This window comes from Macrosteles quadrilineatus, unplaced genomic scaffold (assembly GCF_028750875.1).
Source record: "Macrosteles quadrilineatus isolate MER2022 unplaced genomic scaffold, UCM_ALF_1.0 Scaffold_1__1_contigs__length_201487025, whole genome shotgun sequence".
Classification (NCBI taxonomy): domain Eukaryota; kingdom Metazoa; phylum Arthropoda; class Insecta; order Hemiptera; family Cicadellidae; genus Macrosteles; species Macrosteles quadrilineatus.
In genome coordinates, this window is record NW_026542594.1 from 123,641,716 (window position 1) to 123,665,686 (window position 23,971).

The 23,971-nt window shown below is 33.8% G+C and overlaps 1 protein-coding gene across 1 annotated transcript in view; it reads right to left on the reverse strand.

Annotated features, from left to right (window-relative positions):
* Nucleotides 1-23,971, reverse strand: part of LOC129000296 (uncharacterized) — a 236,244-nt gene that overhangs the window by 102,414 nt on the left and 109,859 nt on the right. The window contains exons 4-5 of the mRNA XM_054427260.1: nt 8,675-8,749; nt 921-1,119 (exon numbers count right to left, since the gene is read on the reverse strand). Coding sequence (XP_054283235.1) covers nt 921-1,119; nt 8,675-8,749 — 274 coding nt within the window. The remainder of the gene's footprint in view (nt 1-920; nt 1,120-8,674; nt 8,750-23,971) is intronic.

Genomic DNA, 23,971 nt, shown 5'->3' on the forward strand with positions numbered 1-23,971 from the left:
TTATATAGACTCCTCAAAAAGTCCGGGAAGGGCATTTTTTACCATTGCAGAAACGGTAATAAAAATTTGCAAAACGCCACACAACAAAATCATTTCTTTTTTTAACGTGTTTGTCTTACATAGGACGGTCCACAAGGAGTTATAAGGAAATCTTAAATGTGGGCATAGGTAGAGTACCTCATTTAATTAAAGATTTCTGGAGGAAATGTTCCGCACAACCGACATCACAAAGCTCATTTAAGTCAAAATGGTGGCAATTTAAAATAACAAACTTAAACTTGTTGAACAACTGAACAAAGCTCTAGTGCTATTCCTTGTAGTTTAAAACTAGGTATCACCGCTATGATCAACATTTTAGGTCGGATTTGCGGCACTGTTGAACCCGTTAATTAGTTGGTTTGCTCGACCCATGATCTTATAGTATTTAGATTGTTATCAATTTGTTAAACTATAAGTTTATTGTTAACTATGAGTTTATTATAAGTTAGCCTACTTCCCAAACATAGGTTTGCGTAATGAGAAGACAGTGTGTTATAAATTCCTGTAAGCCTTTAATAACAGGATTTCTAAGACATCGGCTAGGCTAGCAATATCAGCTTATCTCTTAAGTAATGGTGGGTGACACCTCTTTACGCAATCAATATATTATATGTCTTATGTATTATATTCAATCTTGACGTTTGCTATACAATGTAAAAATTGTCTGAAAGCGATAAAGATTTATTATTATTATTATTATTATTGTTATTATTATTATTATTATTATTATTATTATTTTAAACAATCGATGGAATGGATCGAGTGCCTGAAATCTGTCGTCGATGGTTCTTAAAGATGTGTATTTTTAGTGCTGTTTAACTGAGGCATGTCAGTGTTGGTATCCAAAGCAAGAGGCGATAACTAAGTGTAATGATACTAACGTGCGGCCCTTGCGGTCCTGACGGTTTGGCTGGGCGCCGTGTTCCAGCAGCAACTGTGTGGCGTCCGCGTGTCCTAGAGTGACGGCGTAAAACAAAGGAGTGCAACCGTTGCTGTCCATCACATCCACAGTGGCTCCACATAGCGACACAAGCGTCTCTAGGCAGTCTGTGTGTCCCCTTGACGCCGCGCAATGTAGAGCTGCAATCATCATACGGCAACACTATAATACATCGTATCCAAATTGGTTCCACATAGTGACACAAGCGTCTCTAGGCAGTCTGTGTGTCCCCTTGACGCCGCGCAATGTAGAGCTGCAATCATCATACGGCAACTATAATACATCGTATCCAAAGTGGCTCCACATAGCGACACAAGCGTCTCTAGGCAGTCTGTGTGTCCCCTTGACGCCGCGCAATGTAGAGCTGCAATCATCATACGGCAACTATAATACATCGTATCCAAAGTGGTTCCACATATTGACACAAGCGTCTCTAGGCAGTCTGTGTGTCCCCTTGACGCCGCGCAATGTAGAGCTGCAATCATCATACGGCAACTATAATACATCGTATCCAAAGTGGTTCCACATATTGACACAAGCGTCTCTAGGCAGTCTGTGTGTCCCCTTGATGCCGCGCAATGTAGAGCTGCAATCGTCACACGGCAACTATAATACATCGTATCCAAAGTGGCTCCACATAGCGACATTACCCTCTCTAGGCAGTCCGTGTGTCCCCATGTTGCGGCGTAACGTAGAGCTGCAATCGTCACACTGTAACTATATAGCCGTACAAATAAGACTCAAATTCAGAATTTCTCATTTTTATTTAACCATTAACTGTGTAATTGCTGCAACAAAATATAACTTATGCGCACTTTCCAATGAAAAAGGAATCAAATTTAAAACTATATTGAAGTAGAGAGTCAATTTCTTACCTAAATGACATATAATTCTTCACTAAAAAGGATAGTGATCGGATAGGAGAAGCACGTGGACAATAATAAAGTCTCCAAGTGGACTAATTTGTTAATGTTTGTGCCATCTATCTTTCAAAGTATCGTGCAGTGCCTTGAAACGATTCATTGCATTAAACAATAGTTGTTGGAAATCTTCAATTTGTTTTGATTTTCTGGTTATATTTTGTTGTTATTTCGTCACCATCATGGACATCCCTAAGGCCCGTGTTAATAAAAAAATAATGTTAAAATTAATTTTTCGTGCTTATTTTAGGGGCCTATTTTAATTTATAAAGGGATTCTGCACATCTATAGGCAAATATCTTTTTAACAGTATACGTAGATTTTCCCTGCGATGCACAGGATCTGAAAAAAAGGTTAAAAAATATGCTTTTTTATTAATATATTGAATTAGCCCCATGTTCAATCTCCATAAGAATAGTAAAATTTCTATTTTTGACCCAATTAACATAAATATTCTCAAAATACAAATAAAACCTGCACATGTACGCCCGATAACCTATTCTTTTGGTACAACAAGCGTTTAAATCGGTCCAGTACCCTAGTAGCACAAATATATATTAAATACATATAAATAAATATATTTAAAATATATTTTATAAATCTCAAGTGTGTATTAATGTCAATTTTATATAATATTTAAAATATATTATATATATATATATAAAATATGTTTTTGGATCTATTAATATTAAAAAAATATGTTCCAATAATGTATTTTAGTAAATAATATTTAAATAAAATAGGTATTAAATATCTCTTCCAAACATCCCATGAGGCCTAAACATAAAAACATAAAATAATGAAGATTTAGTATGAAAAACACAATTATCAGTTGAGTAAATTGATTAAATAGTTCATAAAAACAAATTTTGAAAAAATTACTGGATAAAATTTTTTTAGCCCGGGTGGGTTTCGAACCTGGGTCCTTCGACATATGAGCCTCTTACCATACCTCTGTGCTACTTGTGACTGTTGCTAGCATTAGTTTTCAAATGGTGAAAGAGCGGCCGTCAGTTGCAATGGTTGCAATACTTGAAAATTTTTTGAAACTACAGTATAATATGATTCTGTTTTTCCGTAATTCGTTTCTTAAATGGTCACCAGTTCTTAGCACCCTTTTCTAGCCAATCATTAGAGATTTCTATGATCACATTCATTGTCACATATTGCAATTTAAAAAATAAAACCCATCAACACTTTTTTTCGTTTGACCCAAATGTAGCTGCCGAACATGTATACTGCCTCTTAACCATATGCGTAATTTTTTCTTTACGTGCATGATAGAGTGACACCATTTAGAGTACGTATAATTATTAACTTAATTTTAACGCTTTCACAATAGCAATTATCATACAAAAAATGCATGTATAAATTGATAGACAATATAAAAAACAAAAAGATGCAAATTATTTATTTGCTAATTATAAAAGATTATAGGCTATAGCCTATATTCTACAAATATATTATTATTGTATTATTAAAAATAAATGACGTGTTTCAAAATATATTTATAAATACTTTAAATATATAATATAGTTTCAAAAATATTTTATATATATATTTAAAATATTTTCAACACATATTTTTTTTTTAAATATTTAATAGGAAAAATATACATATAAAATTATTATATTATCGATTCTATACTTATTTGATCAATATATATATTATGAATCTATTTTATATGTTCAAAAACTTCAAAGCTTTTCATTGCTTTTTGGTAATATTTTAAATATATATATTTGAATATATCAAACTGTTATTAAAGATATATTATTTATATATTTTTTCGAGGTTCTATCAAATACAACTTTAAATAGGTATATAAAATATTTATAAAATACATATTTGTGCCACTAGGGTAGTATAATCAGGCTAGCTGTCATAAGTTTTTCAAACGTTTTTTTAATATATAAAATTTAATTTCAACCAAATAAGTACAAGGTGAATACTGAACATTTGTTTTTTCTTGAATAGCTTCAGCATAGGTCAAGTTTGGTATCCAATTAAAGGTTTTATTTAGTAATAATTTATAAATAAAAAACTTTTTAAAACAAAACGTTTTTAAACGCACTATAAAGTAGAAAATAATTTATAAATATGTGGAGAGTATAAATACTTTTAAGATTTAAAAAGGAAAAACGTGGGGTGCATGCAATAGATAATTTACAATTACCGAATTACCTTCACCTATTGAACTAATGTATTATTATCAGTTGCATGCACCCCACGTTTTTCGTTTTAAATCTTAAAGTATTTATACTCTCCATATATTTATAAATTATTTTCTACTTTTTAGTGCGTTGTTTTTAAAAGTTTTGTTTTAAAAAGTTTTTTATTTATAAATTTTTTATACTTTTTAGTTTTTAATGTGTGTGGATGTTAGATCTATTTCAAGCATCTGTATCAGATTAACACAGAGGCTTCTGGAAAATCTAAGGCTTATTTGAGTTTCTTTTCATATAATTATGTATTACATTGAATGTATGGCTTACCTACTAACTATAAATATATCAACCTATTTAATTTATTGTTTACTTTATAGAATACTAAATAAATAACAATTGACATTATTAACAAACACCATATTATATGTAATCAGATTGTTTATCTTTATTTTGAAATGTTTGTTTAAATAAAGAATTTCTTGGGAGCATAACATGTACCTCTTAACCTCTGCTCTTCAAACTGTCAAATTTAAGTATTTACAGCTGACTTAAATTAATTGATATATTTACATTCTTTCAAAATGTAAACATGAAAAACTTGGAAGCCCATGGGGCGTAGCCCAAGGGAAATATGAAAATTAAATGATATAATATTGCATTGTCATCCATTTGTGAGCTATGTTTCAAATTTCAAGTCTCTAGCTCACCAGGAACTTCGTTTAAAATTGATATCAAAATTTGTAGGAAAGCGAGCTAATAAAAACAAGCCCATGGGGCGTAGCCCAAGGGAAATATGAAAATCAAATGATATAATATATCATTGCCATCCATTTGTGAGCTATGTTTCAAGTTTCAAGTCTCTAGCTTATCGGGAAGTATCAAAATTTGCAAGAAAGCGAGTTAAAAAAAACAAGCCCATGGGGCGTAGCCCAAGGGAAATATGAAAATCAAATGATATAATATTGCATTGTCTTACATTTGTGAGCTATGTTTTAAGTTTCAAGTCTCTAGCTCATCGGGAAGTTAGTATAAAATTGATTGCAAAATTTGTACCGGACAAGAAAGCGAGCTAATAAAAACGTGTTAATTAAAATACATTGCCGTAAACACGAACTCAAACGGACAGCTGAGTCAAAATTGCAACCGTTAAAATATTTCTTGAATCTGACATTTTTTACCCAGTTGTTATTTTGAGCCCAAATTCATGGCATTGTATTCTACTAAATACTTGGGGACTAAGCTTTACTCGGGGAAAATCATTAGTTTACTCGAACAGCAGTCTTAGTATTGAAGATAAATTAATCCATCTGCCACAAACTGTTGCCACACTCCGCAATGCTCGCATTTACTACTTCCTTCACCACTTCCTACATCCTGGACCTGTTTTCCTCTCTTCCCATAGCATTTCAGTATTGCAGATACGTTAATCTAACTGCGACAAACGGTTACCACACTCCGCACTGCTCGCCTTTACTACTTCCTACACCACTCCCTACGTCGTGGACCTGTTTCCTTCTCTTCTCATAGCATTTAAATATTGCAGATACATTAATCTAACTACCACAGACGGTTCCCAAACTCCGCACGGCTCGCCTTCACTACTTCCTTCCCCACTTCCTTCATCATGGACCTTTTTCTCTTCCTTCCCATATAATTTTAGTGTTGCAGATACATTAATCTAACTGCCACAGACGATTCCTTCCTTGAACGACTACGTAAAAAAGTTAATAGTAAAATATTAATCGTCCAGTGGTTGAAAACACGACCAAAAATATGTAATGTACAGATTTCTCTATTTTCACCCCACACTGTAAATAAAACATGTGGTTGGAATTTGTTTGGATTTTCTGTTTATATTGTTTTGTTATTTTGTCACCAGCATGGTAACCTATAAGGCCCATGTTAATTTGTTTCAAATTTCAAATTCATTTTTCGTGCTTATTTTGGGGTCTATTTTAATGTATAAAGGGATTCTGTACTGCACATCTACATTATTATTTGGTACCAACGGCGCAGCCAACGGCGTGTAATTCGGTCCAGTAGTATGGCAAGGTTAGCTTTCGTAAGTTTTGCAAAAGTTGTTTAGTATATAAAAGATAGTCTAGGACTTTTAGGGTTTGACCTTAACAAAATTAGGCCACGATCGAATCCGACTGGAATGTGTTCGGCACATGTCCCTGACTATTTCCTGAGAATTCCCAAGTTTCCCCACTTGGGCAACGTCCGCCATCTTGGAAAATGGCGGGAAAAGTAATAATACAAGTAAGTAAAAGTAAATGTAAATGTAAATTAAATGAAAAGTAACATGAAAATTAAATAATGCAAGACTTTGCTTAAAACTAAAACATTGTGTCAAACCCGTACCATATAGAGAGGTAAAATACGTCTTGGATTATTCCTCATAAGAATTTCTACCACCTTTTTAGTGTTCCCGGTTAGGCAATCTGACTAGCAATGATTTAACATTTATTGCCCCGTCCAAAAGGTGCTGCTTAGAGTGAAATTAATTTTAAGTAAAAGATTGCAGTATTAAATGCATGTTCTGTTGTTTCCCAATTTGGTGGACTTTGCCCAGGTGAGAAAATGTTGGATCCTCACCAAATGTTAATGGACAAAGTTCTTACCATAGTGTCATCTATCTATCTATATATATATATCTATATATTAATAGGCAAGCATGTTTCTTTAAAACCTGTTTTCTCAGCTCGTGTGCATCGCAGGGAAAATCTACGCATGCTGATAGAAATATATTCTCCTGTAGATGTGTAGAATCTCTTTAAAAACTCAAATAGGCTCAAACATAAGCACAAAAAATGAATTTGAAATTACAAAAATAACATGGGCTTTATGGGTTGCCTTGCTGGTGACGAAATAACAACTAAATATAAACAGAAAATCGAAACAAACGGAAAAAATTGCAATCACATGTTTTATTTACAGCGTGGGGTGAAAATAGAGAAGCCTGTCCATTTGACTTACAACTACGACAAGCCATCCCCATGTTAAATAACCCCGCCGCAGCAAACCTGCAGACTAAGCGAATTTCAACTTGTCTGATTAAATTTTTACTAAAATACATCCATAAATAAGACATTTTTATTCCCTATTTAAATAACATTAGTAGGTTTGCTGCTACGGGGAAGGTAAAAAATGTTTTTTGACCATACGTTATTAGTATAGGATGAAATAAATAAATTTGCCAAAGGTTATCAATATATATCCATAAACAAGTAAACTACAACAATTTTCATTTTCTCCGTAAGAATAACATGGGAATTTAAATTACAATATCTTTGAATTTTCTTCGTGACCATTAGGCATAGAACAGCGCTTCAATATTCTAAATTATTTCTTTTTTTAAGCTCTACAAACCGGTTTAAAAAGAAATTGCAAAATTTGGTATTTTTAGGGTCAAAATGGGAAAACCCCATTTTTACCACATAAACCCCCCCCCCCCCCATAAACCCCCGTTCCCATGGTTCGATTATGCTGGATCGCGAACTCGTTCGAATAAACGTAGGTTTACACGTTTATACCAAATTTCATCAAAATCGGATCATTTTTGCTCCAGTTATCGCGCTAACGGACACACACACACACACACACACACACACACACACACACACACACACACACACACGCACACACACATGAATTTGAACGGATGGTGTTTTTGGCCTCTAGGGACCTCAAAATGAAAAATTAAATTGATCCCGAGTCCAGGTCTTACCATGAGTACTACGGTAATAGCTTATTCCCTATGTATGGGAAATTTGAAAAAATGTCGCCAGCTTTTTATTTTAATTCGTCGTAGTTGATGTGAGCCACCAACAGATTGCGCTGATCTAAATGACAAATTTAAACTTATAGAATGACTTATTATGAGCCTTAGCAACTGTTATGACCCATCAACTTTGTCAGTAACAAAAAATAAGATAGAAAATATAATTTTAGACACGCATATTGTGACTGGTTCACACAACTACAGTACAAGTTTTTAATTTTAAAAATGGTGACAACTGGTCCATATAGATGGAAAATTAACTTCAGTATCCAATATTCAATGCGGTTACATTACATATTTTTGGTCGACGACCACTGGACGACCACTAGTACATTTTATTGGGTAATACACGCTTTTTAGTACCAACTGATAGAGCATTTGTAGTTGTAGTACTACGAAACGTAGTCGGAAATGACGTCATTAAATCCTTCTTTCATGGATGCTTATTCATCTCCAATCTACCTTTTGGACATCTGGACATCATTTAGTAGTTTTAAAATGTTTTATTTATGGGTTATAATGCTAATTTATACCGTAGCGAACGTCTTAACCGACATATTTAAACCTTTTGTGAACTGAAGAAGTGTTTCAGCCATGAGGAACGAAGCGGAAACACCACACAATCGAGAGTTAGCATTTCTTGGGATTCCTATGTTTCCACATAGTTCAAAAGAGCGGTGCTAATTCCACACAATACGCAGTATTTCCGATCAATAGACTGTTTATCAACAGATCTCTCAGAATGTACTAGATGGTCCACCTCTCGGAATTATGGTCTCCACTAAAAATATAGTGAACCAAAGCGATGGATGACTATGTTTACCTGTGAGTCCATCCTTGTCGTCCGCCTCCACGTTGGCCCCAGCGTTAACTAGTGCCAAGATAGCGTCGGCGCTACCTGCAACAGGACATTGTTAATAGTGTTGACTAATTTGTCCTTTATCACATAGCTTTATTGATTTTAGTGCTGAATTTTAACAACTGATAGTTAGTCGACAAAACAAAGCTTGTCGGGATTTTTACCTACAAATTGATCGTTCTGTAACTTTAGGTATACCTCGAAACTACCCTTCATTTCCACGGTGAAGGATACGCCATGGGATACGCCATGATCAGAGCGACGTGCTGCTTAATTCTCTGGAATTCCATTTTAGGTATATAGAAAACTCAGGTTGATCTTTGGGACAACCATTATCAGAATTGGATACTGCAGAAACATAGCTTGCAGTTTTCATGTGACACAACTTTTCCCTCTGTTTCTGCCTGTATAAAAAAATCATACGGACGTTTTGTTGTTGATCTTTAGGGGTTTGTCTCAGAACTTCTCCCATTCTTTTTGGAGGATTGGGCATAATGATTTATCACACTAAAATACATAAGTACCTACCTTTGTAAAATCTCTCCTCATGAAAATCAAAACCTAATATAATGTTATGCGTAACTCATTATATCTGCTTGCCCAGTTTCATAAATATAAATTTATGGACACAATTTAAGAGCTGCTGGTGCCCTTCATCTAAAATAAAAGACTTTATTAAAATACCCCCGGCGCAGCAAACCTGCAGACTATATAAGCGAATTTCCATTCGTCTGATTTGATTTTCAATTAATTCTATATAAAAAACATTAGGTTCAACAAGTACCAAGGTTTGCTGCTACAGGGAGGGTAATAAAGTGTCTTTAAGTAGAATATTAATAGCTTAGTATACGATTAATAAATTTACCAAGTTTGATGAAAATATTGACTGCGACATTTAATATTATCCACAAGATTAACATGGGAATTTTAAATTTACATTTTTTTTTATTTTCTCCGTAACCAATAAGCGTAAAAAAACTTTTACATACTAAATGATTTGTTTTTGTAAGCTCTTTAAAATGGCAGAAAAAGATATTTTGTGAACATATTTTTGGGGGAAATGTGTTTTGAGGGTCAAAAATTTGAAAACCCGGGTTTTACCCCCATAACACCCTTTTTTTACGGCATTTTGTATTGTTAAGGATGATGTTGTAATTGTGTATGTTATTTATATTCAGCCAACACGAGCCAACAACATGTAAACTCTCATGTTATCAGGGGTTTCATTATCAACGGCTGTTTTCGTAAGCACATTTATTTATAGAATTAAATTATTTATTTATTATATTTAATTATTTTCATTTATTCTTGTTGTCTATGGTTTAAGTAAGCAGCATTTTTATCTATATGCAATACACTGCAACATCGAAGGCTTGTGGGGCTTAATTGATGGATTTATTTAACCTTAACTATACATAATAGTCTCAATTTCGTACTTTTGATACAGCGTCGCTAAACTGTTCGCATAATTTGAGCTGAATATGAACGCGAGGTGAGAACATAATGGAGTGGGGTGACATGTGTAACTTTGTTACTGTATATCAGTTTCTTTAGCCATGGTTATTTATTTTTCTCATAATAGCTGTAAAAAACAATGTAATTAAAGTAACCAACTGATTTATCTATGGGTGTACGTTCCTATTATAGAAATCCTATTATAGATGGAGAAATTATAGATCACAAATTGTATTAACTTTGATGTGTGATAGGAAACAATCAATGTAATGGCCAGTCTGACATTTCAATATTGAATGAAGGAACTGGGCCGGTCATTGACTCGAAAGTGTATACACTAACTGAGGCAAAACCACAGAATAAATATCTTAGGTTAAATGTTTATTCTGTGTTCTGTGGCAACTTAATCTTTATTTTTAACTAGCTGGCTCGACAGACGTCGTCCTGTCCAAATGTGGTTTTATGTTAAATGCTCGTTCATTTTCAAGATGAGCTCGTTCGCATGGCTCAATAACGTCCTGGTTGAAGTTCGATCGCTACGCTCACTCAGCTTTAGGTTGGAGCTCGTTCGCTGTGCTCACTTGCCTTCAGGTACAAGTTCGTGACTAAGCTGGCACTTGGCCTAGCGCGGGCAGTGTAGGCGGGAGGAGGGTGGAGGTAGGAAAAAGACCGGACTGCAAACATTTCCCCTGCCTCACGGGGTTGACTTCTCTTGCATTATGTCACAGCCTCCTCTAATACAAGGCCGCGGCGAGCGAAAAGTGGCAACGTCGCATCCGTGTCTTGGTGCGTGGCCGTCTTAGGCCCCCCATACACGTAACGATTGGCCGGCCGGCGCGGACTGTTCAGGCCGGGCCGGCCGGCCGATCGTTACGTGTATGGGGGGCCTTACCATTACAGTGAATGGAGGAGTCGCGTACTCTACGTACATAATCGCGTTTCTACTACCCTTAATCATTAGTAATGACATTGAACTTGTTACTACATCATACCAGATAGATGTGATGTGTCTGGATGCAAGAATAATTACGAAAGCTCAATTAAAAATGAATAATACATACAGTGTTTTAAGATTCTAAGTGTTCCGCCGCTTAAGCAACAATGGCTCCCTGCTATTTTTCGGTCAAATTAGACATCTTAAAACAATTCTCGTTTTTTTTGTAAAACATTTTTACGAATATGAACTTAGATTTGTAAAAAATGTAAGAATAAGACAATGATTCGTGTAAATATAGACGCGAGAAGCGAGGTTTTAGGTATGAGAATGCCATACTATTTTCCTTATTTATTTGTCTATCTTATTGATAAAAGCTGATTAAAATAACTGAAATAACTAGCACTTCAAGGAAATAAACCGGTGTTTCTGTTAAGTAGGCCTACTAGTAAAAAATATGTACTACACCATCAAACAATAAAAACATCATAGTCTCCGACTCCAGTGTGAATGTTGATGTGATAAAACAAATTCTATTAATATTGTGGAAATCCATATGGAAGCCTAGCTGCTGAAATCGTTTACAAAATGAAAAAGTTTTGCTTAGTAATTATTCAAAGAAAATAAATTTTTTATAGTCAGTATGCTTTCAAAATGAAAACTTCAAATTTTGTTGTTGCTAACTGATTGTTTCCTCAGGTAGACTAAAACATAACATTCCTATTTAAAATTGAAAATTAATTTTATTCGAACAAATTGTTAGATGTTAGTCTCTACAAATCCCAAAGTCTCTACAAATATTGAAGTGGCAATAAGTTAGTCCTACTGTATTACCATTCTTGGTATAGTAGTTATATTTTGTAAAATTTAAGCCCAGTCTGTCTAGTAGTTTTTGTTATGTTGAATAACACATATATATACAGACACCATGAGATTGTTATATAAGTAGTGGTGACCTGGTGGAAACGCGCGTAACAGCTGTCGGGCAGATGTTAGCAGATGTTACAAAGTTAATTAGTTTAAAGGGCATAAGGCGGAAATGACGTAGAGTTGGGTTTTATGCGGGTGGTTGGGGTCCTACGTCACTTGTGACGTATGTGGGTAGTGACGTAGGTTGTTGAGATCATTTGTGGGTGTTTAAAAGAATGGGAAACTACTTTACACTTATAAGTGTAGGATAGCTTCTTTCTTTTGTTTATTGGTTATTTATAGAAAACACAGAACCTTGCAGGAAAAAGTATCAAAGATACGATTTGGATTAGTTTCTCGTAATACACTGTAGTAGTAGAAAAGGATTATGCAAGACTTGTAACATATACTTTGGTGAGATTGTAATTACAAGTCAAAACTGCAGACTTTGAATGTATGCTCAACCCAGTGCAGTCCAACAGCAGTGAAGAGGAGCATACAGGAAAATAAGATTTCGATTAGTTTCTTGTGATTTTGTTGTCAGCTCATGACGACAAAAGATTCGTAATGGAGAACGAGGTTAAGTTTGACTAAACTCGAGTGTAAATGGAATAAGTCAGAAATAGAGACTTGAGTGTAAGATTGGAAATAGCTGAAAAATTGATTGCCAAACCAAACTTTATAGATCGAACAGTGTACAATGAGATCTTGGGAAGGTCATCTTTTCTTTTTTTACAGAACAACTGGCAGCTGTACATATGAGTAAGAGCAAACTTCTATATATTAGATTTGAGCAAAGTACGAATGCATGACTTTTACTACGATATTATAAAGCCTCACGGTTGGTGTTTATTGTTGTTTATATATAAAATTTGGTACTTTTAAACAATTTCCCAGTTGAAATTACCCCCATTAGGTTATTTGCTACGTACCGTACAGAGTATAATTGACCACCTGCCTGTATGATGTACAAAAAGGTTGTATTCAGTAGAGCAGTACACTACTGTTGAATGCAAAAACTGGAACCCGCATTAATCGTTCTGTTGGTGGACACACACACACACACACACACACCTGCGGGCGGTGTCGGTAAAGCAGTACAGTACTTGGAATGTGAACTATCCAAGTCGGTAATATAGTATTGTGCTAGCAGCTGTGTGGAGAAATTTTTCCAGCTCTAAACATCCATGATCACAGTTTAGTATTTTACTTTTAATTCTGTAGGTTAATTCTGCTCTGTAAGCGGTAGTTGTTTAATACCCGAGATCTGGAAATACAATGACGGAGACAATATTCACTAAAAGAAGCCCCTCGTTGCCCCCCTCCCTCCCTCCTTGTATCGTAGTGGGAGTAGCGTGAGTCGTTGATCTAAGAGGTTTGCGGGTTCGATCCTTACCAATCACAAAAAATTAAATTTTTTTTTTATTTCATTTTATACATATCTACTTGCTGTAGTACATAACAAATGCAAAACAAATGATAATTCATGTATCCAATGTTAAAAACAACTGAAAGAAGGCTTAAGTGTAACTTTACCGTTGAGTATAAAAAAAATGGCCTTTGTAAAGGCCACCAAAATGTTGGATGTTAAATTTACATTTCATAGATGTTATGTACTCTTGGGATGATGGGTGGTCTGAATTTATGTTTCTTCCTAGTAGTTGACTGTGGATGAGACTGTGTATGAGCCAGAAGTTCACGGGTTCGATCCTTACCAATCACCAAAACGTTTAATTTACAGTTGGAGTAATATGTTGATTTTTTGTATGATATTGTATCGTAGTGGGAGTAGCGTGAGTCGTTGATCTAAGAGGTTTGCGGGTTCGATCCCTACCAATCACAAAAAAAAAACATTATATTCTTATTTTTAAGCTAGGGGTAGGCAGGCTAGCTTTCTAGTGACGGAGGCCAAAGTTAAGTTGTCATTAAGTCTTGGCTATGTTTATGATAGAAAAACGCACTGTGATAGCCGTGAGTTAGATGTAGATATGTAAAGCAGCTTATGCGTTTTACTAGTGAAAACATGGATTTTGCAACAAGTGAATTTTTAAAACTGCTGTAGCAGTACTAAACGTTGAAGTTCCGCAAGTGATCTTTTTCCTGATTCATATCTAGAAATTCATTTTCCCAGTCTTTCGGCTTAAGAGGTTTGCGGGTTCGATCCTTACCAATCACAAAAAATTAAATTTTTTTTTATTTCATTTTATACATATCTACTTGCTGTAGTACATAACAAATGCAAAACAAATGATAATTCATGTATCCAATGTTAAAAACAACTGAAAGAAGGCGTGTAACTTTACCGTTGAGTATAAAAAATGGCCTTTGTAAAGGCCACCAAAATGTTGGATGTTAAATTTACATTTCATAGATGTTATGTACTCTTGGGATGATGGGTGGTCTGAATTTATGTTTCTTCCTAGTAGTTGGCTGTGTATGAGACTGTGTATAAGCCAGAAGTTTACGGGTTCGATCCTTACCAATCACCAAAACGTTTAATTTACAGTTGGAGTAATATGTTGATTTTTTGTATGATATTGTATCGTAGTGGGAGTAGCGTGAGTCGTTGATCTAAGAGGTTTGCGGGTTCGATCCCTACCAATCACAAAAAAAAACATTATATTCTTATTTTTAAGCTAGGGGTAGGCAGGCTAGCTTTCTAGTGACGGAGGCCAAAGTTGGGTTGTCATTCAGTCTTGGCTATGTTTATGATAGAAAAACGCACTGTGATAGCCGTGAGTTAGATGTAGATATGTAAAGCAGCTTATGCGTTTTACTAGTGAAAACATGGATTTTGCAACAAGTGAATTTTTAAAACTGCTGTAGCAGTACTAAACGTTGAAGTTCCGCAAGTGATCTTTTTCCTGATTCATATCTAGAAATTCATTTTCCCAGTCTTTCGGCTTGATGGTTTTGTTTCCCGTAGCTTTCATATCCGTCTTCTTTTTCAAACAGTTTTAATATTATTTATGAGTTTTTTTTTCACTTGTGCTAGTAATAACCTTTCCTAATACATTGCAAAACTTGTTTGTTAATAAGGACAAGGCTTTAGTTTTTGTTTGCATTTTGTATTTATCCAAGACAATATATAACTATTTTTTAACGATTTTTACCAGCAATGCCCGATCAACGTTAGTACATGGAGGGTAATATTCACTTGCAGAAAGATTAAGCTAGACTGAGGTATTCCTGTGTAGTGTGTGAAAACAAAGGGCACCAGGGCGGGTGATATGTTCAGAATTGAAAGTTTGTATTTTGTTTAGTATTTTCTACGCCTAGTTTACTCTAACCTGTTAGAATATACTAGGATTCGTCAAATTTTGTTTTTTATATGTTGGTAGAGTAAGCCTATACAAATGTGTAAGTGTTTCAATTCATGTTTCTATGTGGTTGTTAACGTATATATATATATATATATATATATATATATATATATATATACATATATATATATATATATATATATATATATATATATATATATATATATATATGTGTGATCCAATGTATTTTATTGAAGATTATTTAGCTCCCTTCGAAAAGAACTCGAATGTCGTGATTTCATCTCTGCAGAGTGTAGTGTGTGTACAACTCTGAAGGCGTTATATATATATATATAAACCACATTAAAAGAACCGATGTGTTATCTATGATATATATAATAAAGAACGGTTACAATATTAAGGTACGCACAAACAAATAAGTACAACCAAAGTAGTTTTAACATTAGTTATATGGAAAGTTCCCTTTAGAAAGGAATTACGACTTTAAAGGGCTTTTTTTTTTTTTTTTTTATAAATAATAATGGATAGTTTATGCGCAAGTTTTTTCGTCATGACGAACATTTAAGTATAGCCAATGGTTTATGGAAGCGTGACTTGTAGTTTGTAGTTTTAAAGTAAAGTGTTTTGAATGACTCTGGAGAGTCGATGAGTATTCAATCTTAACCCAATGTGATATGGATATGCGTATTAAACCTAAAAATAAATAAAAGTGCCACGGTTGAATGAACAAAAACTAAAGTAAAATCCCTACAGAGTCGTCGGGGTCCAATTAATATACTTGAACGGAGAATTAATCGCGATACGGTTTAAAACAAACTTTATATTAATATTCGTAGCTGATTGTTTGAATCAGCCTACTCTCAAGACTTGGTTCTTTCATCCGTCAAAAAAACTGTGTTTAGAACTCAGATTATGAGTATTTGAGGTATTAAAACGACGAACTAACTCAAATAAACGTACGTAACAATTATTTGTTAGCGAACGGAACAAATATACTTTTGTAGCTAATTGATCCAAACAAAAGGAAAGATATCTACCACTAATTACTGGCAGACAGGCAGGGACTGGCTGGGTATTATCGTAAAAAAAATGCTGGCAAAACTATTACTGTATACTATACAGTAATAGTTTTGTGTACAGTGTATAGGAATAGTGTATAGGAATACATATAAACCTTCGCAATTACAATACAGTATCTGACAAGTTCAAGCCAAAACGAATGCTTCGAAACTCAATGTTACCCAATCGTGCAAAACATTTATATGTAGCTTTAAAAAAAAAATACTCATAATGGTTTGCTTAAAGAACCTGTCACTTAATGTAGTATCAATGCCGAAATTATTAATCTCCCCTTGGTTTTGTATTTTTTTAACTTACAAAAATCAAAGGTAATTCCCATTAATAGCATTATTTCTAAGCAACTTTCAATGTTAATATTAAACACAGAAATAGCCAAAAGGGTAATGCTGACAATCTATAACCAATGTTGATATTACTGTACATTTAATAAATTTAAAAAAACTAGATTCTACACACAGCATAACTTACATTCCTAATTGTGCATTGTTTTTTAAAGAATTGTTACAACTGTTTTGTTCTCAAGCTAATGAGGCTAAAACATGTGTCAGATTGCCGTTTATTTGAATTTTAGACAGATAAAGAAGTGTTATTTAACATGTTGTGTAACTAATTGAACACTTTGATCACCATTGCCTTCTGTCAAGGTTATGAGAAATTTATTCAAAACCACTTTTTACAGTCTACAGTCTTCCCAACTTAGCCAGTATTGCCAACTTTAGACAAAATACAAACCAAAATATCAGTGGTTTTATTTATTTTGATTGTTTTTTGTTGACTTGTAGAGAGTATTAACCACAAGACCGAAGCTACTTTAATAATAAACCAGTATTTGTTCACAACTAACATTAAAAATTGTCTTCAGCTGTTTCCATAAGGATGGAGAATCTATACCGCTAGTTATGGTAATTTATGTAAATGTGGAGCGAGTCAAGTCGTATCCTATAGTCTGTAGACTTCAGTCCAGTTTGTTCAGTGTGTTAGTTAACTTGTTACTGTGATATAGATTTACTATGTCTTTATAAAATTTTTAATTTTTCTTTTAGTGGTGCTTGTTGGAATTCACAATATAGAATTTTGTAAGAGGTACTGTAAAACCACATTGATTCATGTTGTAAGTTCTTTATTATAATTAAACTTAATAATAAATGTGATGATGATAATGGTGATGATTAAATTGATGATTATGATGATGGTGATGGTGATGGTGATGATGATGTATTATTTGTTGTTGCATTTGTTGCTGTTCTTGTGGTTGCATTTGTTGTTGTTGTTGTGACGAAGGAGAAGCCCCCATCTCTTCTTTTATTATTTCAAATACTTGCTGCCTACCCGACTCGCTGGTTTCAGTCATTATGAGTCCAAACGAATTGTCTGGAACAGAAATTATTCCTTGTAAAAAGTTATAAACTTGAAAACTAAATAAAACCAATACCTAAAAACGTATGTCATTATGCGAGTTGGTGGATTCCGATCAGGAAAGACTTGTAAATGCTATAAAACCGAACTGTCAGCACCGTTAATGGTTTTGGATTTAGTACCGGTATGTTTAATGAGATTGCAAAGAACCTGATAAACTGAAGATTCCGCTAGCGGCAACTCGTTACTGTATGTGGAGGATACAATGATTCGTCTGTAAATTGATTAGGTCCAGGTATGATTAATTGGCCTATAGACCAATTATTATTATTAATGGTCCAATGCAATTCCGCGTTAAATTTAGTGATTTCCTCCTACGGCACATTGACCTTGTTACTAATGCACAAAATAGCAATTTTAGTATTAACTTTGAGCTATATTTTGATGATCAAAAATGTTCAGTGTTGTGTTAAATCCCGAGATTTAAGAATTCAATTGAATGCATGAAATACATTTGGCCGTATAGTTTTACAAAGGCAAATTTACTGCATTCAAGTTTTACAAAGGAAATCCCACAACAGTCCACATTGGATTTTACTCCGAAAATCTCACACTTCACATGAGTTTGGCAAGGAAGGCATTAAAATCCATAATTCGATCAGGAAATAATCTAACTATAGGACAATACGAAACAGTTGTACAAAAAAGTGGATTTGTATCCCTATTAGTTGAAAAAAGAAAATTCTACTGAAATGAGCAAAAGATTGACAAAGTAAATCGCACTAACCCGCATGCATTTTACTAAAGAAGTAAAGGAAGCACTAGCAATATCTACATTTATATATAACTTTACAGTTACATCCTAAATTTCGGGATAAAATCGCACGTTGGGAACTGGTTTCGTAAAGCCGTCGAACCCCGCTAGTCGAGCCTCCGACCTTGACCTGGACCTTTATGAAGACCTAATCAATTACCTATCAACCTAATCAATTACCTATTGAAGAACCTATCAAGAACCTAATCAATTTACAGACGAATCATTGTATCCTCCACATACAGTAACGAGTTGCCGCTAGCGGAATCTTCAGTTTATCAGGTTCTTTGCAATCTCATTAAACATACCGGTACTAAATCCAAAACCATTAACGGTGCTGACAGTTCGGTTTTACAGCATTTACAAGTCTTTCCTGATCGGATTAAAATCTTAGCGTCGGCTGCTAGACTTTTCAAAAATTAAAACTTAATTTCTAAAAAAAACTGGGGACCCTAAACTAAAATTATGGCTTCGACATTCCCTAGTTCTCAAAATTAGCTTTCTTTCAACACAAAAAATCATTAAAATCCGTCGAGTGATTGATTCAGAATCGTGAAATAAAAAAACACTGTTTCGTTTTAATATTATAGATGTTAAAATGTAAACAAATCTATTCTCAATAAGGAGAACATAGGAACTTTAATGACCACTGGGGTAGAGCCCTGATGGAGTTTCTCGAAAACACTTCTTATTGCACACCTAGGGTTATAAATCCACAATTGAAATCTTGACTTATTTATACTATGTGTAATGGTAATCATTGATACGTTCTATCCTTTGATAAGAGGATAACAGATTATTTAAATATACATAGGTAAAATACTAGGATGTTCAAAGCATTTTTTTAAAAATAAATCTTTGCAATCTTCGGTTTGTTTTAGTGCAATATATAATTTTTCTTTTAACTAACAGCTGGTTAAATATAAAAATGCTCTGTAGAACTATTAGGTTAATTTATTTACTCTGATTTGTCATTGATTTTTAGGAAATAAGTAAGATTAGTAGACTACCGATAAAAAGTAACACCATCGATGTATACGAGTCTTAAAAAAGGATATGGAAATTATTATACTGCTTAACCTTTTTAGGAAAGGGTAGGAAAATCAATTTTTACACGTTTTATTTCACTTTTTGATCAAAAAACTTGGCAGATTTTTTTTATACTAAGTTATTATTTAAATAAAAAAAACACGCTTTATTAGTTTTCCTGTAGCAGCAAACCTAGGTATTTGTTTTAATGTTATCTATAGATTTAATTTCAACTCAATTCAAACATTTAGAAATTGGCTGTTAACATTGTCTCACTCTAATTACTTTGTCTCACTCCAGATTTGCAACGTGAAGGCACGAAATATTGAACGCGTAACATGCAGGCAACGTCGTATGCGCGCAAAATACCTACGTTGGCAGCACTGGCTGTAAATCAGCTGGTCAGCTTTTGTACTCTTGTATTTGTCACTTCACATTAAATGTTATATTAAAAAAGTTCACTTCTGTGGAAAAAAAATAGGTTATATTTCTTCACCAATTTATTTGTTTTATGGTAACTGTAGGAAAAGTATAATGTGCAACTCGAGTTCAAAGTACAATTGCCTCACTCGAGAAACCATTCCTCACTCGCCTAGGGCTCGTGAGTAAGGATTTCTCTCGAGTGAGTCAATTGCTCACTTTTCTCACTTGTTGCACAAATAACTATATTTAGGAGTTAAACCTATGTAGTGATTAAAATGATTTATTGCCGGGATTATGTCTTACTGTACGATTTACGGTGATAGCTTATTCCTATATATATATATATATATATATACGGGAAATTTATGGAGTTTTTTATAAAAAACTTGACAGATTTATTCATACTAAGTTATAATTATTATTATTTAAATAAAAAAACACACTTCATTAGTTTTTTTGTAGTAGCAAACCTAGGTACCTACTTGTTTTAATGTTATTTATAAATTTAATTTAATCTCAATTCAAATATTTTGAAATTGGGTTAGTCAACAGGTCTGCTGTGGTGGGTAGATATTTTTATATTGATTAGGATGTCTTTACTTTATGTTATTGTTTTTACTTATATGTTGTTAAATCTTAACAAAAGGAGTATAAACTTAGATATATTATCAAAAATGTATTTTCATTTGGGTATTAAACCTATGTACTGATTAAAATATTGGAAAGAACTTCAACAAAGACAAACAATAAACTGCTTTTTTACGTTAAATAAAACATATTGGGTACGGGGATATCAAAAAAATTAATATAATAAATTGGTCTCAGGGGTTTATGTATTACAGTTAGATCTATGGTAATAGCTTATTTCCATATACGAGAAACTTAATTAATGTTTATTTTTTTTAATATTTTATAATTTTTATGAATTGGTCTATGCTTCTTTAAAAAAATGTCCTTATAAATAGTTAGTTAAACCCACATTTTACTAACCTTTACTCGGCGGGTCTACCGATAGAGGCTGAAAATCGAACATCGAGTCCAGCTGCCTGTAATGCCTGGCGGACTCCTCCCTCGTCATCAACTTTGAAATGTATACAACGAAGTGCTGTGCCATCTTTGTCTGACATCAAACTGAGAGCAGTAAGCTTATATATAGGAGATTTAAAGCTGCTTTGCCACTTTCTAACATTACAGCTGGTTGAAAGTCTGCCCCCACCCAACTACCCTCCTTTTACCTGATGCGACATATCAAATATATCATAAAGTAGAACCCTAGACATTATAAACTTAATAATAATTTATATTTTTATCAAGGTCTAAACATGTTTTTCGTTTTCTACCTTACATTAAATCATAAAATTCTTGTCATATTATTCTATAAACAAAAGTAGGTGCTCACCAAGCTTCAGTACAACAAAATCACTGTCGACGTAAAGGTATGTACCTTAAATATTAGTTATCAAGTATGTTACTCTACTTTGTAAGAAACCATTAAAAAGGAAAATCTACTGTACAGCCACACCCAATTCCGACCGATTTAAATAATTAGGAAATATGATGTTCGTTGTACTAAATCTAAGTGAGCACCTACTTGCAGTCGACTTTTATACTGGGTGTATTTTTTATTTGTAAAAAAGAAAATATATATATATATATATATATATATATATGCTTGTGCGGTTTGCGTGATATCTATTTCTATTGTGGGGGAAAGAAGTGTCAAACCAAAAACAAGCTCACATTTTTCCTTTTACTATACAAATCTTAATTAAATATGAAAAATCATAAGATTAACATGGGAAACTACAGAGCCACTGGGGTGGAGCCTGAAAGGGTTTTTGAGATAAGAATATGCTTTAATGTTAATTGGGAATGTGAGCTATCATCATGCCAAATTTCAGCCCAATCCGTCCAGTAGTTTATGCGTGATTGAGCAACAAACATACACACAAACTCACAAACTTTCAGATTTATAATATTAGTAAGATAAGATACGATATATGTAGTTTTTGTAGTTATTAATACATAGAGAATATTGTTGCTAACGAAAATATGAATGTGTCTTACCGTTTTATAATTCTTAGAGTAAAAAACTTGTTTTGATAACAAATTAAATGTCTTTCATACGCAATCATTACAACATAAAATTATTGTAGATTTAAAAAGTGATAACTAGCTTTATCGTTTCCTATGAAGATATTTCATAAAGTTTTCTTGGAGTACATTTTTAGGCAGGATATTACCCGTTCTTTCTTGGTTATAATTTTTATATTGATACAGTATAATGTTTAAAAAGATAACCAGTTTGCTATAATGTAATAATTTGTTTGATACCATAAGGATTGTAGTACTGTAAAGCACATTTATTGGTTTTTTATTATATATCAAGATCGTTTGTATGTATAAAATACTCCCGCCGCAGCAAACCTGCCGACTAAGCAAATTTCTATTTGTCCGAATTGATTTTTAGTTAAATATATTTTAATAACATTAAGTTTAATGAGTACCTAGGTTTGCTGCTACAAGAAAACTAATAAAGTGTGTTTTTGAGTAAAATATTGATAGCTTAGTACAAAATAAATGAATTTGCCCAGTTTGATAAAAAATATATCCTTAAACAAGCTAACTACAACTTGACAATCTAATATATAAAATTCTCGTTTCACAGTGTTAGTCTGCAAACTCCTCCGGAACGATTTCACCGATCGTAATGAAATTTGGTGTGTAAATTCTGTAGGTATGCGAATCGGACGTAAACTATTTCCCGTTTCGAAATTCTTAAAAGGGCTCCGCCCCAGTGGCTCTGGAGTTTCCCATGTTAACCTCATGAGAAATGGAATTAATGAATCTTAACAGCTGTTTCAATTAAACAAGTTGGTTCTGTTCTATGATGGTCAATAGCATTAAAGTTCCAAGGATTACCAACAGCGTGCAGCACTATTATTTCTTTTACATTTATGACAACAGCTTTCATACTTTATACTTTATACTTTCTTATGAAATGGCGACCATACTATGTAGGTATTTTAAGCCAAGTATGAATGGAGATGAGTGTAGGATGAGTGGCGCGATCTTGTAGTCTTGTTAGTGACTAAGGCCGACATTCCTTAGACACAGCTGTTAATTAATAGCTCAAACAGCTAATGGCAGCTAAGGGACCTACAGTTTATAGTGGAATCCGAACCACATTTTTTCCTTGGTATATACGAATTGGTCTAATTATCAGGATAATACTGCGGATAGTAGTAGTACTCACTAGTGCGGACGTTAATCCACACCAGTGAGTATCCCATCCACAGTTAATTTGCAACCAAAAGGTGAGTGAGCGTAGCGAACGAACTTCAACCTGGAGGCGAGTGAGCGTAGCGAACGAGCTAACCTGAAGCCAAGTGAGCGCAGCGAACAAGCTCCAACCTAAAGGTGAGTGAGCGTAGCGAACGAGCTCCAACCCAAAGGTGAGTGAGCGTAGCGAACGAACTTCAACCAGGACGTGATTGAGCGATGCGAACGAGATCATCTTGAAAATTAAACGTAACGGTACTTTCTTTCTATCGGTCTGTCTTAGGCGATACGAAGTTCGCCGGGTCAACTAGTATTCTCTATAAGAATAACATGAGAATTTTTTTTAATTTTCTCCGTTACTAATAATCGAACAGAAATACTTTAATGTACTCAATTATTTGTTTTTTAACTCTTTAAAAAAGGTCTAAAGAGAAATTGGGAAATTTTGTGTTTTCAAAGGTAAAAAAAAATGAGAAAACCCAAATTTTTACCCCAGTGTCTGGTCCACTTCATATTTTCTCCGTCAAAAGAATATGTCTTTAATATACTATATACAATATTTACACTCAAGTTTAGCCAGACTTAACCTCATTCTCCATATTTTAATTCTTAGGTATTTTGTAATGTCCCCACGGTAAAGTCCTTATGCTATTATTAAAAACAAATCTTTTGTCATCATGAGCTGACAACGAAAT